This window comes from Pristiophorus japonicus, chromosome 7, assembly GCF_044704955.1.
Source record: "Pristiophorus japonicus isolate sPriJap1 chromosome 7, sPriJap1.hap1, whole genome shotgun sequence".
Lineage (NCBI taxonomy): Eukaryota > Metazoa > Chordata > Chondrichthyes > Pristiophoridae > Pristiophorus > Pristiophorus japonicus.
The window spans coordinates 242,101,668-242,119,080 of NC_091983.1; the positions used below are offsets into that span (position 1 = coordinate 242,101,668).

A 17,413-nucleotide genomic window follows, 5' to 3' on the forward strand; every position below is an offset into this window, starting at 1 on the left:
GTATACCAGGGCGAGTGCTGTCGTATGGAGGGTTTGAGCATCTGCTCCCTACGTGGAGCCGGCGAGTTTCTGGATCAAGTTGACCCTGCTCTTTAGTTTCTTCCCAAGGTTCTGGAGATGTTGTCTATATGACAGGGTGCGATCAAGCGAGACTCCTGAACAGGAGGGGTTTAAGTGTCACCGTATTGCAGTGGGATTCGGGTCACATAGGACAAACTGGGTCAGGATGGCAGGGTCCTTCAGGACATTAATGAGCCAGTAGGAGATTTCTAACAGTAGAAACATATAAACATAGAAATTTACAGCGCAGAAGGAGACCATTTCGGCCCATCGTGTCCATGCCAGCTGACAAAGAGCCACACGGCCCTCGGTCAGCAGGCCTGAAGGTTACATATAAACCTATAAACAATGACTAATGGCGGAAAGATAAAGAGCACCTGGCCCAACAAGTCCGCCCCACACAACTGCAACACCCCTTGCACCGAAAAATTCTATCCTCCACCCCAACCGGAGCCAAGTACAGCAGCTTCATGGTCACTTTTCCTGATATCAGTTTCTTATTTTCACAATTTTTAAAATGGAATTCAAATTCTCAAATTGTCATGGTAGGATTTAATCTCAGGATTGTCAGTCCAGGCCTCTGGATTACTGCTCCAGTAACATAACCACTACACCACCATACCCCTAAAAAATTGATGGTTGGTTAAGTATGTTTCATAACTGCCACGCCTTATTCATTGCGTGCATATGCTGCTCTTTGGTTTAGCTTCGAGAAAGAATATTGTATATTTGTATTTGAATTATGTGGAGTTCTTGCGGAGATGTCATTGGTGGTATTTCTCCAGTGATTTAAGGTGTCTACTGTATATGGTCCACACTTGTGAGCCATACAGGAGGGCGGGAATACACTACAGCCCTGTAGACCATGAGCTTGGTGGCAGATTTGAGGGCCTGATCTTCAAACACGGTTTTCCTCAGCAGGCCGAAGGGTGCACTGGCGCACTGGAGGCGGTGTTGAACCTCATCTTCGATGTTTGCCTTTGCTAATAGGCTCCCGAGGTATGGAAAGTGTCATGTATTCAACTGTCATTGTAACCAATGTATAAACTGACCTAAGTTGTACACCGTGAGAACATTGACCACTAGGTGGTGAACCTGTGGGAGACACTCCGAACCTGGACTTTCAGGTATAAAAGGGGTAGCTCCACCCACCTTCATCACTTCAGTGCTGGCTAATAAAGGTTACTGGTCACAGAGTGACCTTCTCTCAAGTATGGGCCTCATGTGCAGTTATACTGTATAGTAAGGACATATTATTGGCGACGAGAAACTGGGATTTAAACCACGCGAGCATGGCCACTAGCAGTACAGACAAGAGATACTGTGTTGGTGATGATTGGGACGATTTTATTGAGAGACTACGGCAAAGTTTTGTCATCAAGGAATGGTTGGGACAGGATTCGGCCGACAAACGCAGGGCTCATCTCCTGATGGTTTGTGGATCCAGGACATACTCCCTGATGAAGGATCTACTATCGCCAGAGAAGCCGGCGGACAAAACTTTTGAAGAGCTCAGTAAGTTGATCGAGTAACACTTTAAACCGGCGAGCAGCATGCACATGGCGAGACACCAGTTTTACACGCACCGGCGGCGAGAAGGGCAAAGCATTCCAGACTTCGTGGCAGACCTCCGGCGACTGGCGAGCCTATGTAAGTTCCCAGATGCATGCAGAGCGGAGATGCTGCGAGACTTTTTTATTGAGGGCATCGGGCACGCTGGGGTTTTCAGGAAACTGATTGAGACCAAAGACTTGACCTTGGAAGCGGCGGCTCTGATAGCCCAGATATTTATCTCAGGGGAGCAAGAGACCAGAATGATGTTTGACAAAAATCTTGGTTTAAATGCAGCAAATGGACAGGGAGTCAACATTGTTAACGCGGGACACAGTTCTCCAGGCAGACAGAGGCAATCGGACATGCCGGAGCATGTAGGCGAACCCAAAGGGGGAATTCAACAGAGACAATGGCTAGCTGAACGGCGATTCATGCCATCGCAAGGGACAATGCGGCCAATAATGGGGCCATCAACACCTGTCAATGGTGCACTTAAGGACATTTACAGAGACAGTCAAAGATGATCGACTGGTAATGGACCTTTTGTTTCCAACAACGGCTCATGTTGGAGGTGTGGAGGCAAACACCCAGCCAGAGCTTGCAGGTATCAGCAATACACCTGCAGAAACTGCAACATCAGCAGTCACTTGACGCGTATGTGCAGGAAGCCTGCAGCCAGGTTGATGTATGAGGAGGACGGGTCCGATGTAAGCCCTACGAGGTCAAATGGACACTGGGGGAATCGCTGGAAGCTGAAGTTCAGCGAGTTCATGTGGAGGACATATACAGTTCATACACCAGTACGCCACTAATATTGATGAAAGTGCTCCTCAATGGCATCCCAGTATCAATGGAGCTAGACACGGGGGCCAGCCAGTCCCTGATGAGTATCAAACAGTTCGACAAATTGTGGGCGACCAAGGCCAGGAAGCCAAAATTATCACCGATTGACGCACAGCTACGACATATACAAAGAAGATCATTCTGGTACTAGGCAGCGCCACGGTAGTTGTAACCCACAAAGGTTCGGAGAACAGATTGCCACTCTGGATTGTCCCAGGCGACGGTCCCGCACTACTGGGGAGGAGTTGGCTCGCTGTCATGAACTGGAAATGGGGTGATGTTAATGCAATTTCTTCTGTGGAGCGAGTATCATGATCACAGGTCCTGGACAAATTTGACTCATTATTTCAAACCGGCATTGGCACTTTCATGGGGACCAAGGTAGTGATTCACATCAACCTGGATGCCAGGCCAGTACACCACAAGGCCAGAGCGGTGCCGTACGTGATGAGGGAAAAGATAGAAGGCGAATTGGACCACCTGCTGAGGGAAGGCATCATCTCGCCAGTTGAATTCAGTGACTGGGCGAGCCCGATTGTGCTGGTGCTCAAGGCGGATGGGTTGGTCAGGATATGTGGTGATTACAAGGCCACCATCAATCGTGTGTCGCTCCAAAACCAGTACCGAGAGCGGAGGACCTCTTTGCGACGCTATCCGGTGGCAAACTTTTTTCAAAATTGGACCTGACCTCAGCTTACATGACCCAGACACTGGAGAGTGAGTCGAAGAAGCTGACCACCATCACGACACAACAGATATCCGTTCGGGATTCGCTCAGTCGCCGCGATCTTTCAACAAAATATGGAAAGCCTCCTCAAGTCGATTCCAGGGTCGGTGGTTTTTCAGGACGCCATCTTCATCATGGGTTGCGACACTACGCAGACTGGACCGGGTAGAGCTGCGACTGAAAAAGGCGAAGTGTGTCTTCTTAGCTCCAGAGGTAGAATTCCTGGGATTGAGGGCAGTAGCAGACGGGATCAGACCTACTGCGTCCAAAATGGAAACGATCCAGAGAGCACCCAGACCCCGTAACACGACGGAGCTTCGTTCGTTCCTGGGGCTCCTGAACTATTTTGCTAAGTTTCTTCCCAAATTGAGCACGCTGTTCGAGCCGCTACACGTGCTCCTACGCAAAGGTTGTGAATGGGTCTGCGGGGGACAGCCAGGAAAGGGCTTTTGATGGAGCATAACAAATTGCGTGCTCTAACAATCTGTTAACGCTACATGACCCATGTAAGAAACTTGTTTTAACATGCGATGCGTCGTCCTATGGGGTCGGGTGTGTGTTGCAGCATGTTAATACCAAGAGTCAGTTACAGCTGGTAGCTTATGCCTCCAAAAGTCTGTCCCAGGCAGAAAGGGGCTATGGGATGGTGGAAAAGGAAGCGCTTGCATGTGTATATGCAGTAAAAAAAAATGCACCAGTACCTGTTTGGCAGGAAATTTGAGCTGGAAATAGATCACAAACCCCTAATGTCCCTTTTGGCCGACAGCAAGGCCATAAATGCTAATGCATCGGCCCACAAACAGAGATGGGCACTCATGTTAGCCGCCTATGACTATACCATTCGGCACAGACCGGGCACTGAAAACTGCGCCGATGCACTCAGCAGGCTCCCACTAGCCACCACCGAGGGGGCAATCGAGCATGCTGCTAAGATGGTCATGGCTGTTGAAGCTTTCGAAATCGAAGGCTCACCTGTGACAGCCCATCAGATCAAAGTCTGGACAAATAGAGACCCGCTCCTGTCTTTAGTCAAGAAATGTGTCCTCAATGGGGACTGGGCAGCCATGTATGGGGCATGCCCTGAGGAATTTAAACCATTTCACAGGCGCAAGGATGAACTCTCGATTCAAGCCGATTGTCTACTATGGGGAAACCGAGTAGTCATGCCCCAGATGGGCAAAGAGGTGTTCATCAGAGTGAGCACCTGGGCATTGTCATGATGAAGGCAATTGCCAGGTCACACGTTTGGTGGCCAGGGATAGATGCAGACCTGGAACTTTGTGTTCGCATGTGCAACACGTGTGCCCAGCTGGGCAATGCGCCCAGGGAAGCCCCCCTTAGCCCCTGGTCCTGGCCCGCCAAGCCATGGTCACGCATCCATGTGGACTAGGCAGATCCTTTCATGGGAAAATATTTTTGGTTGTAGTAGATGCCGACTCCAAATGGATCGAGTGTGACATTCTTAATTCAAGCACATCCTCTGCCACGGTAGAAAGTCTACGGGCAATGTTCGCTGCCCATGGTCTACCGGACGTCTTGGTCAGCGATGATGGCCCGTGCTTTACAAGCATTGAATTCCAGGACTTCATGGCAGGAAATGGTATCAACCATGTCAGAACGGCACCGTTCAAGCCAGCCTCAAACGGCCAGGCGGGACGAGCAGTGCAGATAATCAAACAGAGGATGCTCAGAAACCAAGGGGGTTCCCTACAAAGCCGCTTATCACGCCTCCTGTTGGTCAATAAATCCCGACCACACTCACTCACAGGGGTCCCACCCGCAGAGCTGCTAATGAAAAGGACACTCAAAATCAGGTTATCCTTTATACACCCCAACATGAAAGAAATTGTTGAGAGCTGGCGCCAGTCACAATGTGACTACCATGACAGGAATGCAAGGGTGCGATGTATTGATGTCAATGACCCTGCCTTTGTCCTCAACTACGCTGCAGGGCCCAAATGGCTCGCAGGCATTGTGATTGCCAAAGAGGGGAATAGGATTCTAGTAGTTAAACTTAACAATGGACAAATCTGCCACAAACACATTGATCAAACAAAAAGGAGGTTCAGCAACCCCATAGAAGAAGCAGAGGAAGAACACGATGTAGAGTTCACTCCACCACAGGTGACCGAACACCGGAACCAAGTGGAGGAGAGCCCAGTCACTGTGGGCAGTCTGGACAGGCCTGAGGCACCGCAAACAGCAGACACTCAGGCCAGCATTCAACAACCGGAGCCCCAACTCAGGCGCTCTACATGGGAGCGTAAACCACCAGAGAGACTTAACCTGTGATCCCAATAAGACTTTAGAGGGGAGGTGATGTCATGTATTCAACTGTCATTGTAACCCATGTATAAGCTGACCTAAGTTGTACACCGTGAGAACATTGACCACTTGGTGGTGAACTTGTGGGAGACACTCCTAACCTGGACTTTCAGGTATAAAAGGGGAAGCTCCACCCACCTTCATCACTTCAGTGCTGGCTAATAAAGTTAACTGGTCACAGAGTGACCTTCTCTCGAGTATGGGGCTTGTGTGCATTTATACTGTATAGTAAGAACACATTAGAAAGTGGTCCACATTGTCCAGGGCCGCGCCGTGGATCCTGATGACTGGGGGGGAAGTGCTGTGTGGCGGGGTCAGGTTAGTGGAGGACCTTTGTCTTACGGATGTTTAGTATAAGTTTAGTTTAGATCCTGCAAATCACCTGGGAGGACAGACGCACCAACGTTAGCGTGCTCGATCAGGCCAAGATCCCCAGCATTGAAGCACTGACTACATTCGACCAGCTCCATTGGACAGGCCACATTGTTCGTATGCCTGACACAAGACTCCAAAAGCTCTACTCGGAACTCCTACACGGCAAGCGAGCCCCAGGTGGGCAGAGGAAATGTTTCAAGGACACCCTCAAAGCCTCCTTGATAAAATGCAACATCCCCGACACCTGGGAGTCCCTGGCCAAAGACCACCCCAAGTGGAGGTAGTGCATCCGGGAGGGCGCTGAGCACCTTGTCGCCAAGAGCTTGCAGAAAACAAGCACAGGCAGCGGAAGGAGCGTGTGGCAAACCAGACCCACCCACACTTTCTTTCAACGACTGTCTTTCCCACCTGTGACGGAGACTGTAATTCCCGTATTGGACTGTAGTCACCTAAGAACTCACTTTTAGAGTGGAAGCAAGTCCTCCTCGATTTTGAGGGACTGCCTATGATGATAGAAACATAGAAACATAGAAAATAGGTGCAGGAGCAGGCCATTCAGTCCTTCTAGCCTGCACCGCCATTCAATGAGTTCATGGCTGAACATGAAACTTCAGTACCCCCTTCCTGCTTTCTCGCCATACCCCTTGATCCCCCGAGTAGTAAGGACTTCATCAAACTCCCTTTTGAATATATTTAGTGAATTGGCCTCAACTACTTTCTGTGGTAGAGAATTCCACAGGTTCACCACTCTCTGGGTGAAGAAGTTTCTCCTCATCTCGGTCCTAAATGGCTTACCCCTTATCCTTAGACTGTGACCCCTGGTTCTGGACTTCCCCAACATTGGGAACATTCTTCCTGCATCTGTCTAAACCCGTCAGAATTTTAAACGTTTCTATGAGGTCCCCTCTCATTCTTCTGAACTCCAGTGAATACAAGCCCAGTTGATCCAGTCTTTCTTGATAGGTCAGTCCCACCATCCCGGGAATCAGTCTGGTGAATCTTCGCTGCACTCCCTCAATAGCAAGAATGTCCTTCCTCAAGTTAGGAGACCAAAACTGTACACAATACTCCAGGTGTGGCCTCACCAAGGCCCTGTACAACTGTAGCAACACCTCCCTGCCCCTGTACTCAAATCCCCTCGCTATGAAGGCCAACATGCCATTTGCTTTCTTAACCGCCTGCTGTACCTGCATGCCAACCTTCAATGACTGATGTACCATGACACCCAGGTCTCGTTGCACCTTCCCTTTTCCTAATCTGTCACCATTCAGATAATAGTCTGTCTCTCTGTTTTTACCACCAAAGTGGATAACCTCACATTTATCCACATTATACTTCATCTGCCATACATTTGCCCACTCACCTAACCTATCCAAGTCACTCTGCAGCCTCATAGCATCCTCCTCGCAGCTCACACTGCCACCCAACTTAGTGTCATCCGCAAATTTGGAGATACTACATTTAATCCCCTCGTCTAAATCATTAATGTACAATGTAAACAGCTGGGGCCCCAGCACAGAACCTTGCGGTACCCCACTAGTCACTGCCTGCCATTCTGAAAAGTCCCCATTTACTCCTACTCTTTGCTTCCTGTCTGACAACCAGTTCTCAATCCATGTCAGCACACTACCCCCAATCCCATGTGCTTTAACTTTGCACATTAATCTCTTGTGTGGGACCTTGTCGAAAGCCTTCTGAATGATGTGGAGTTCTCACAGATTAGTGCACATTTACACCTAGATTATTCACATATGAATAGGTATTTTGCACTGAACAACTTTATTTTGGGGGGATTAATTCTGTGTATCCAATAAATTTAAATGGTATGGTTAATTGCTTCTTGACAATTTTGGTAATTATTGGCTGGTATTAATTTAATGTGCAAGGTGTCAATGGGCATTAACTCTGCTCAGTTTAATTTACCATCTAAATTACAATTCTTTAGCAGTCAGTAGATCCATTAAAGTGCTAACATAAATTAAATTCCAATCACATTAATCTTTAGTAACAGTAACCCACATTTACAGTAGTAAGCATTTAGTGAAGATTTCCCTTTTAACATTGGAAATACCTGTCTGCAATGACCCTGCTGCATTCATGTTTGAACAAAGCGAGCAGTGTCTTCAGATCAGAGCACTCTTCAGCTTTTATGTTCAGCATTCCCTGCCAGATGCGAGAAAGGTCCCTCAGATTAAAGATGTAATGAAATTTCGCAGGAGTAGGTAGCATTTTCACCTAGAAAAAAACAAAACAAATCAACTTTCAAGATTTACAAAAAACATAGAGGGTGAAATTAGTTTTGCAATAGTGTAAAACAGATGCTAGTAAATCGCAGCCCGTTTTACACACCACTCCATTTGCTTTCTCTTTGACTTCAATAGAAAAGAAAATCAGGTGTGATGTAAAACGGGTTGCCAATTTGCTAACGCCCAGTTCATACTTTCACCGCAGACCAATTTCACCTCCATAAAAGTCTAATCTTAATTAACCATGCCCATCAGTAAGTTTTTAATTATTTAAACTACAAATAAATTACACCACCAGACTAAATCATGAACATTAAATGCAACTCACATAACAGATTATCAGACTAAAATTTTGAAAGGGAAATGTTTTTCTGAAGTAAGAATGATGAAAAGTGATTTTCTGAGTGTAAGTGCTCAGGGTTTTAACTCAGTTATTTTCAAGCAAGCTAGCACAAAGTTGTGGCAGGACTTCTCCAAAGCCCAAAATTCTGACCAAAGTTTTAAAAATCAAACTTTTCTGCAGACATGCTTAACACCTAGTTAGGAAAATGTGGGCTAAAAATTCAGTTGCGTGGATCCGTTTAGGCACTACGGTTGTCGAATTGTGTCCAAAATGGCTTCCGAGCAGCATGCGTACACTTCTGATGTGGGACGCAATACTGGTGAGGGTGGTAGGGCATCTGTTAGGCGTGTGCACTGGAAATATTGTAAGTAGGCAGTGTTAAGTTCAGAATAACTCCACAAGACTGTATACTGTAAGCTCAAACTATTGTGGTCTTTTTAATGTAACTCCAGAGTGAGGAAGCAGCTTGGTGGACTGCCTTTTATACCTGCTTGCCCGGGGTGTGCAGGTGACTCTTGGGTCTCCAACAGGTGCGTCTCCTGGTGGCAAATCTTACACACTAGTGAAGTTTACATACATAACATCACTCCGTCCCCGCCCCCCCCTCCCTGCCCAAAGTCTTAGATACAAGTTATTTACAAGTTGAGGCGATCCGGGGCTCTGTGTTCCCGGCTTGATCGCTGGAGTTGAAGTCCTGACATGGGTGAGTTGGTCGGATCATTGCTGTACTGCAGCACGGCTGGTCTGATCGGATTGTCGGGCATGGTGGGTTCATCCTTGTGGTTGGCAGCGAGGTCGTTTGCTGGTTGGGTATGTGTTGATGGATCAATGATGGTAATGTCCTCTTCAAACTGTTTTTGGTTGTCAGTGAATCGCAGTTTAGTCTGATCCAAATGCTTTCTGCACGTTTGTCCATTCAAAAGTTTGACAACAAACACTCTCTTCCCCTCCTTGGCCAAAACTGTGCCAGCAACCCATTTAGGACTATGACCGTAATGAAGAACAAACACAGGGTCATTAACCTCAATGTCACGCAATACAGCCGAGCGATTGTGGTACACATTATACCAGTGACACCGGGTTTCTGCATGATCATTGTGATCTGGGTGGACTAAGGAGAGCCTGGTTTTGAGTGCTCTCTTCATGAACAATTCTGCAAGGGGGCCACCAGTATGCGAGTGGGGTCGCGTCTGGTAGCTGAGCAGAACCCGAGATAACCGGGTCTGCAGGGAACCGTCCGTCACATGTTTCAAGCTCTGCTTGATAGTTTGGACTGCCCATTCAGCTTGATCATTGGATGCAGGCTTAAACGGGGCAGACCTGACATGCTTGATGCCATTGCGGGTCATGAACTCGTTGAATTCCAAGCTGGTGAAATATGGTCCATTGTCACTAACAAGGCCGTCGGGCAAACCTTAGATGGCGAACATGGTCCGGAGGCTGTCAATGGTGGCAGTGGACGGACATGAGGCCCAACGTCGGAGGAGGAGCGGCAGTTCGAGCAGCGCGAGTCCGGGGTGCGTGGAGAGGCCTATAAAGGCCCAATGTCAGAGAAGGAGCGGCAGTTCGAGCAGCGCGAGTCCGGGGTGCGTGGAGAGGCCTATAAAGGCCCAATGTCAGAGGAGGAGCGGCAGTTCGAGCAGCGCGAGTCCGGGGTGCGTGGAGAGGCCTATAAAGGCCCAATGTCAGAGAAGGAGCGGCAGTTCGAGCAGCGCGAGTCCGGGGTGCGTGGAGAGGCCTATAAAGGCCCAATGTCAGAGGAGGAGCGGCAGTTCGAGCAGCGCGAGTCCGGGGTACGTGGAGAGGCCTATAAAAGCGTGCTTGTATAGCTCCAGCCAGGAGAAAAAGCAGAAAAGTAGAAAGAAATCAAAAGGTGACGTCACAGCCAAAGGGGTAAGTGATTGGCTGCTGATTGGTGAGTAGCTTTACTTTTTATTTTTTATATCAGTAAGTAACCCGTTAACATTGTTGTCTTTTTCTTTTTTATATCAGTAAGTAACTTGTTAACATTGTTGTCGCCAAATTAAGTGTATCTAAGGGTTAAGTCATGGCAGGAGAGCTCGGTCACGTGACATGCTCCTCCTGTACCACGTGGGAACTCAGGGACGACAACTACGTGTGCGGGAAGTGTATCCGCCTCCAGCTCCTGACGGACCGCGTTGCAGAATTGGAGCTGAGGGTGGATTCACTCTGGAGCATCCACGATGCTGAGAATGACATGAGTAGCACGTGTAGCGAGTTGGTCTTACCGCAGGTGAAGGGTCCACAGGCAGCTAGGGAATGGAAGACCAGCAGGAAAAGCAGTGCAAGGAAGGTAGTGCAGGGGTCCCCTGTGGTCATCCCCCTGCAAAACAGATACACTGCTTTGAGTACAGTTGAGGGGGATGACTCATCAGGGGAGGGCAGCAGCAGCCAAGTTCATGGCACCATGGCTGGCTCTGTTGCACACGAGGGCAGGAAAAAGAGTGGGAGGGCGATAGTGATAGGGGATTCAATTGTAAGGGGAATAGATAGGCGTTTCTGCGGCCGCAACCGAGACTCCAGGATGGTATGTTGCCTCCCTGGTGCAAGGGTCAAGGATGTCTCGGGGCGGGTGCAAGACATTCTGAAAAGGGAGGGAGAACAGTCAGTTGTCGTGGTGCACATTGGTACCATGATATAGGTAAAAAAAGGGATGAGGTCCTACGAGACGAATTTAAGGAGTTAGGAGCTAAATTAAAAAGTAGGACCTCAAAAGTAGTGATCTCGGGATTGCTACCAGTGCCATGTGCTAGTCAGAGTAGGAATCGCAGGATAGCGCAGATGAATACGTGGCTTGAGCAGTGGTGCAGCAGAGAGGGATTCAAATTCCTGGGGCATTGGAACTGGTTCTGGGGGAGGTGGGACCAGTACAAACCGGACGGTCTGCACCAAGGCAGGACCGGAACCAATGTCCGAGGGGGAGTGTTTGCTAGTGCTGTTGGGGAGGAGTTAAACCAATATGGCAGGGGGATGGGAACCAATGTAGGGCGACAGAGGAAACAAAATGGAGACAGAAGCAAAAGGCAGAAAGGAGATGAGTAAAAGTGGAGGGCAGAGAAATCTAAGGCAAAATACAAAAAGGGCCACTGTACAGCAAAATTCTAAAGGGTCAAAGTGTCATAAAAAGGCAAGCCTGAAAGCTCGGTGCCTCAATGCGAGGAGTATTCTGAACCCAGGAGAGGGCACTGAGCTAGTTAGAGTGGGTAAGAGCGCAGATGAACAGGACCCCAAGAAAGAATGCAAAAGGCAGGAGGCAACAGAGCAGAGTAGCACTGGGGTAAATGTAAACCACAAGGTGATAGGAAGGGACAATATGTATGAATATAAAGGGCTGCAGGAAGGGTCAAAACTAAAAAATCATGGTTTAAAAACTAGTATTAAAACACTCAAACTAAACGCATGCAGCATTCGAAATAAAGTAAATGAGTTGACGGCACAAATCATTACAAATGGGTATGATTTGGTGGCCATTACAGAAACGTGGTTGCAGGGTGTCCAAGACTGGGAATTAAATATACAGGGATATCTGACAATTCGGAAGGATAGACAAGAAGGGAAAGGAGGTGGGGTAGCTCTGTTAATAAAGGATGATATCAGGGCAGTTGTGAGAGATGATATTGGCTCTAATGAACAAAATGTTGAATCATTGTGGGTGGAGATTAGAGATAGTAAGGGGAAAAAGTCACTGGTGGGCATAGTTTATAGGCCCCCAAATCATAACTTCACGGTGGGGCAGACAATAATCAAGGGAATAATGGAGGCATGTGAAAAAGGAACGGCAGTAATCATGGGGGATTTTAACCTACACATCGATTGGTCAAATCAAATCACACGGGATAGCCTGGAGGAGGAATTCATAGAATGCATACGGGATTGTTTCTTCGAACAGTATGTTACAGAACCTACAAGGGAGCAAGCTATCTTAGATCTGGTCCTGTGTAATGAGACAGGAATAATAAACGACTTCCTTGTAAAAGATCCTCTCGGAATGAGTGATCACAGTATGGTTGAATTTGTAATACAGATTGAGGGTGAGGAAGTAGTGTCTCAAACGGCGTACTATGCTTAAACAAAGGGGACTATAGTGGGATGAGGGCAGAGTTAGCTAAAGTAGACTGGGAACACAGACTAAACAGTGGCACAATTGAGGAACAGTGGAGGACTTTAAAGGAGCTCTTTCATAGTGCACAACAAAAGTATATTCCAGTGAAAAAGAAGGGCGGTAAGAGAAGGGATAACCAGCTGTGGATAACCAAGGAAATAAAGGAGAGTATCAAATTAAAAACCAATGCGTATAAGGTGGCCAAGGTTAGAGAGAAACTAGAAGATTGGGAAAATTTTAAACGACAGCAAAGAATGACTAAGAAAGCAATAAAGAAAGGAAAGATAGATTACAAAAGTAAACTTGCGCAAAACATAAAAACAGATAGTAAAAGCTTTTACCGATATATAAAATGGAAAAGAGTGACTAAAGTAAATGTTGGTCCCTTAGAAGATGAGAAGGGGAATTTAATAATGGCTGAGACCTTAAACAATTATTTTGCTTCGGTCTTCACAGTGGAAGACACAAAAACCATGCCAAACATTGCTGGTCACGGGAATGTGGGAAAGGAGGACCTTGAGACAATCACTATCACTAGGGAGGGAGTGCTGGACAGGCTAATGGGACTCAAGGTAGACAAGTCCCCTGGTCCTGATGAAATGCATCCCAGGGTATTAAAAGAGATGGCGGAAGTTATAGCAGATGCATTCATTATAATCTACCAAAATTCTCTGGACTCTGGGGAGGTACCAGCGGATTGGAAAGCAGCTAATGTAACGCCTCTGTTTAAAAAATGGTGCAGACAAAAGGCAGGTAACTATAGGCCGGTTAGTTTAACATCTTTAGTGGGGAAAATGCTTGAAGCTATTATTAAGGAAGAAATAGCAGGACATCTAGATAGGAATAGTGCAATCAAGCAGACGCAACATGGATTCATGAAGGGGAAATCATGTTTAACTAATTTACTGGAATTCTTTGAGGATATAACGAGCATGGTGGATAGAGGTGTACCGATGGGTGTGGTGTATTTAGATTTCCAAAAGGCATTCGATAAGGTGCCACACAAAAGGTTACTGCAGAAGATAAAGGTACGCGGAGTCAGAGGAAATGTATTAGCATGGATCGAGAATTGGCTGGCTAACAGAAAGCAAAGAGTCGGGATATATGGGTCCTTTTTGGGTTGGAAATCGGTGGTTAGTTTTGTGCCACAGGGATCGGTGCTGGGACCACAACTGTTTACAATATACATAGATGACCTGGAAGAGGGGACAGAGTGTAGTGTAACAAAATTTGCAGATGACACAAAGATTAGTGGGAAAGCGGGTTGTGTAGAGGACACAGAGAGGCTGCAAAGAGATTTAGATAGGTTAAGCGAATGGGCTAAGGTTTGGCAACCGGAAAATGTGAGGTCATCCACCTTGGGAAAAAAAACAGTAAAAGGGAATATTATTTGAATGGGGAGAAATTACAACATGCTGCGGTGCAGAGGGACCTGGGGGTCCTTGTGCATGAATCCCAAAAAGTTAGTTTGCAGGTGCAGCAGGTAATCAGGAAGGCGAATGGAATGTTGGCCTTCATTGCGAGAGGGATGGAGTACAAAAGTAGGGAGGTCTTGCTGCAATTGTACAGGGTATTGGTGATGCCGCACCTGGAGTACTGCATGCAGCTTTGGTCAATTTACATAAGGAAGGATATACTAGCTTTAGAGGGGGTACAGAGACGATTCACTAGGCTGATTCCGGAGATGAGGGGGTTACCTTATGATGATAGATTGAGTAGACTGGGTCTTTACTTGTTGGAGTTCAGAAGGATGAGAAGTGATCTTATAGAAACATTTAAAATAATGAAAGGGATAGACAAGATAGAGGCAGAGAGGTTGTTTCCATTGGTCGGGGAGACTAGAACTAGGGGGCACAGCCTCAAAATACGGGGGAGCCAATTTAAAATCGAGTTGAGAAGAAATTTCTTCTCGCAGAGGGTTGTGAATCTGCCCAAGGAAGCAGTTGAGGCTAGCTCATTGAATGTATTCAAATCACAGATAGACAGATTTTTAACCAATAAGGAAATTAAGGGTTATGGGGAGCGGGCGGGTAAGTGGAACTGAGTCCACGGCTAGATCAGTCATAATCTTTTTGAATGGCGGAGCAGGCTCGAGGTGATAGATGGCCTACTCCTGTTCCTAATACTTATGTTCTTATGTTCTTATGATGACATTATAATACATTCAATCCAGTTAGAGTAAGCATCCACTGCTACAAGGAACATCTTTCCTGGAAAGGTGCCAGTGAAATCTACGTGGGCCCTGGCCCACGTTTTGGAGGGCCATGATCACAGAGTTAGTGGGGCTTCCCTTTGTGAGCAAGTGTTACATTGGTGTACACATGATTCCAAATCCGAGTCAATGCCGGGCCACCAAACATGCGACCTGGCGATAGCCTTCATCATGACGATGCTTGGGTGGGTACTGTGTAGGTCGCGTATAAAAGTTTCCCTGCCTTTTTTTGGCAAAACCATGCGATTCCCCCATAGGAGACAATCCAAATAGATGGACATTTCATCTTTGCGTCGGTAAAACGGTTTAATTTCGTCTTACATGTCCCCGGGAACAATCGACCAGCTCCCAGTAATGGTGCAGCTTTTTACTAGTGATAGCACAGGGTCCTGGCTAGTCTGGATCCTGATCTGGCGAGCCGTGTCGGATGACCTCTCGCTCTCAAAAATATCCATTACAGGAAGCAAGTCTGCAGGTTGCGCCATTTCCACCCTGTTAGTGGGCAATGGGAGCCGACTGAGGGCATCAGCACAGTTCTCAGTGCCTGGTCTGTGGCGGATTACAGAATCATACGCAGATAATGTTAGTGCCCATCTTTGGATGCGGGACGAAGCATTGGTGTTAATGCCTTTGCTTTCTGAGTACAACAAAATGAGTGGTTTGTGGTCGGTTTCGAGCTCGAACCAGAGTCCAAGTAGGTATTGGTGCTTCTTTCTCAACCATACTGCAGGCTCTTTCAGCCTTAGATAAACTTCTGGACGCATATGCAACCGGTTCCAGTTGGCTGACACATTGGCTTGCTGTAACACACAACCGACCTCGTATGTAGAAACATAGAAACATAGAAAATAGGTGCAGAAGTAGGCCATTTGGCCCTTCGAGCCTGCACCACCATTCAATATGATCATGGCTGATCATGCAACTTCAGTATGCCATTCCTGCTTTCTCTCCATACCTCTTGACCCCTTTAGCCATAAGGACCACATCCCTTTCGAATATATCGAACGAACTGGCCTCAACAACTTTCTGTGGTAGAGAATTCCACAGGTTCACAATTCTCTGAGTGAAGAAGTTTCTCTTCATCTCAGTCCAATATGACTTACCCCTTATCCTTAGACTGTGACCCCTGGTTCTGGACTTCCTCAACATCGGGAACATTCTTCCTGCATCGAACCTGTCCAATGTTATATGTTTCTATGAGATCCCCTCTCATTCTCCTAAATTCCAGTGAATATAAGCATACTCGATCCAGTCTTTCTTCATATGTCAGTTCTGCCATCCTGGGAATCAGTCTGGTGAACCTTCGCTGCACTCCCTCAATAGCAAGAATGTCCTTCCTCAGATTAGGAGACCAAAACTGTACACGATATTCAAGGTGTGGCCTCACCAAGGCCCTGTTCAACTGCAGTAAGACCTCTCTGCTCCTATACTCAAATCATCGCGCTATGAAGTCCAACATGCCATTGCCTTCTTCACCGCCTGCTGTTCCTGCATGGCAACTTTCAATGACTGATGTAGCATGACACCCAGGTCTCGTTGCACCTCCTCTTTTCCTAATCTGTCACCATTCAGATAATATTCTGTCTTCCTGTTTTTGCCACCAAGGTGGATAACCTCATATTTATCTGCATTATACTGCATCTGCCATGCATTTGCCCACTCACCTAACCTGTCCAAGTCATCCTGCAGTCTCTTAGCATTCTACTCACACCTGACACTGTCACCCAGCTTAGTGTCTTCTGCAAACCTGGAGCTATTACACTCTAATCCTTCATCTAAATCATTAATGTATGTTGTAAATAGCTGGGGTCCCAGCACTGAACCTTGCAGTACCCCACTAGTCACTTCCTGCCATTCTGAAAAGAACCCGTTTATTCCGACTTTTTGCTTCCTATCTGCCAACCAGTTCTCTATCCGCATCAATACATTACCCCCAATACCATGTGCTTTAATTTTGCACACTAATCTCTTGTGTGGGACCTTGTCAAAAGCCTTTTGAAAGTCCAAATACACCATATCCACTGGCTCCCTTGAAAAATTCTAGAAGATTTGTCAAGCATGATTTCCCTTTCATAAATCCACGCTGACTTGGACCGATCCTGTCACTGCTTTCCAAATGCGCTGCTATTACATCTGTAATAATTGATTCCATCATTTTCCCCACTACCGATGTCAGGCTAATAGGTCGATAATTCCCTGTTTTCTCTCTCCCTCCTTTTTTAAACAGTGGGGTTACATTAGCTACCCTCCAGTCCATAGGAACTGATCCAGAGTCTATAGAATGTTGGAAAATAACCACCAATGCATCCACTATTTCTGGGGTTACTTCCTTAAATACTCTGGGATGCAGACTATCAGGCCCTGGGGATTTGTCGGCCTTCAATCCCATCAATTTCCCCAACACAAAATTTCCTGACTAACAAGGATTTTCTTCAATTCCTCCTTCTCGCTTGACCCTTGGTCCCCTTGTATTTCCGGAAGGTTGTTTGTGTCTTCCTTAGTGAAGACAGAACCAAAGTATTTGTACAGTTGGTCTGCCATTTCTTTGTTCGCCATTATAAATTCACCTGATTCTGACTGCAAGGGACCTGCATTTGTCTTCAAT

General features: G+C 46.9%; 1 protein-coding gene across 1 annotated transcript in view; it reads right to left on the reverse strand.

The window, feature by feature from the left end:
- LOC139266712 (dynein axonemal heavy chain 8-like) overlaps positions 1 to 17,413 on the reverse strand; it is a 2,132,242-nt gene that overhangs the window by 375,893 nt on the left and 1,738,936 nt on the right. Inside the window, exon 65 of the mRNA XM_070884298.1 lies at positions 7,956 to 8,119. Within this exon, the coding sequence (XP_070740399.1) occupies positions 7,956 to 8,119 (164 nt within the window). The remainder of the gene's footprint in view (positions 1 to 7,955; positions 8,120 to 17,413) is intronic.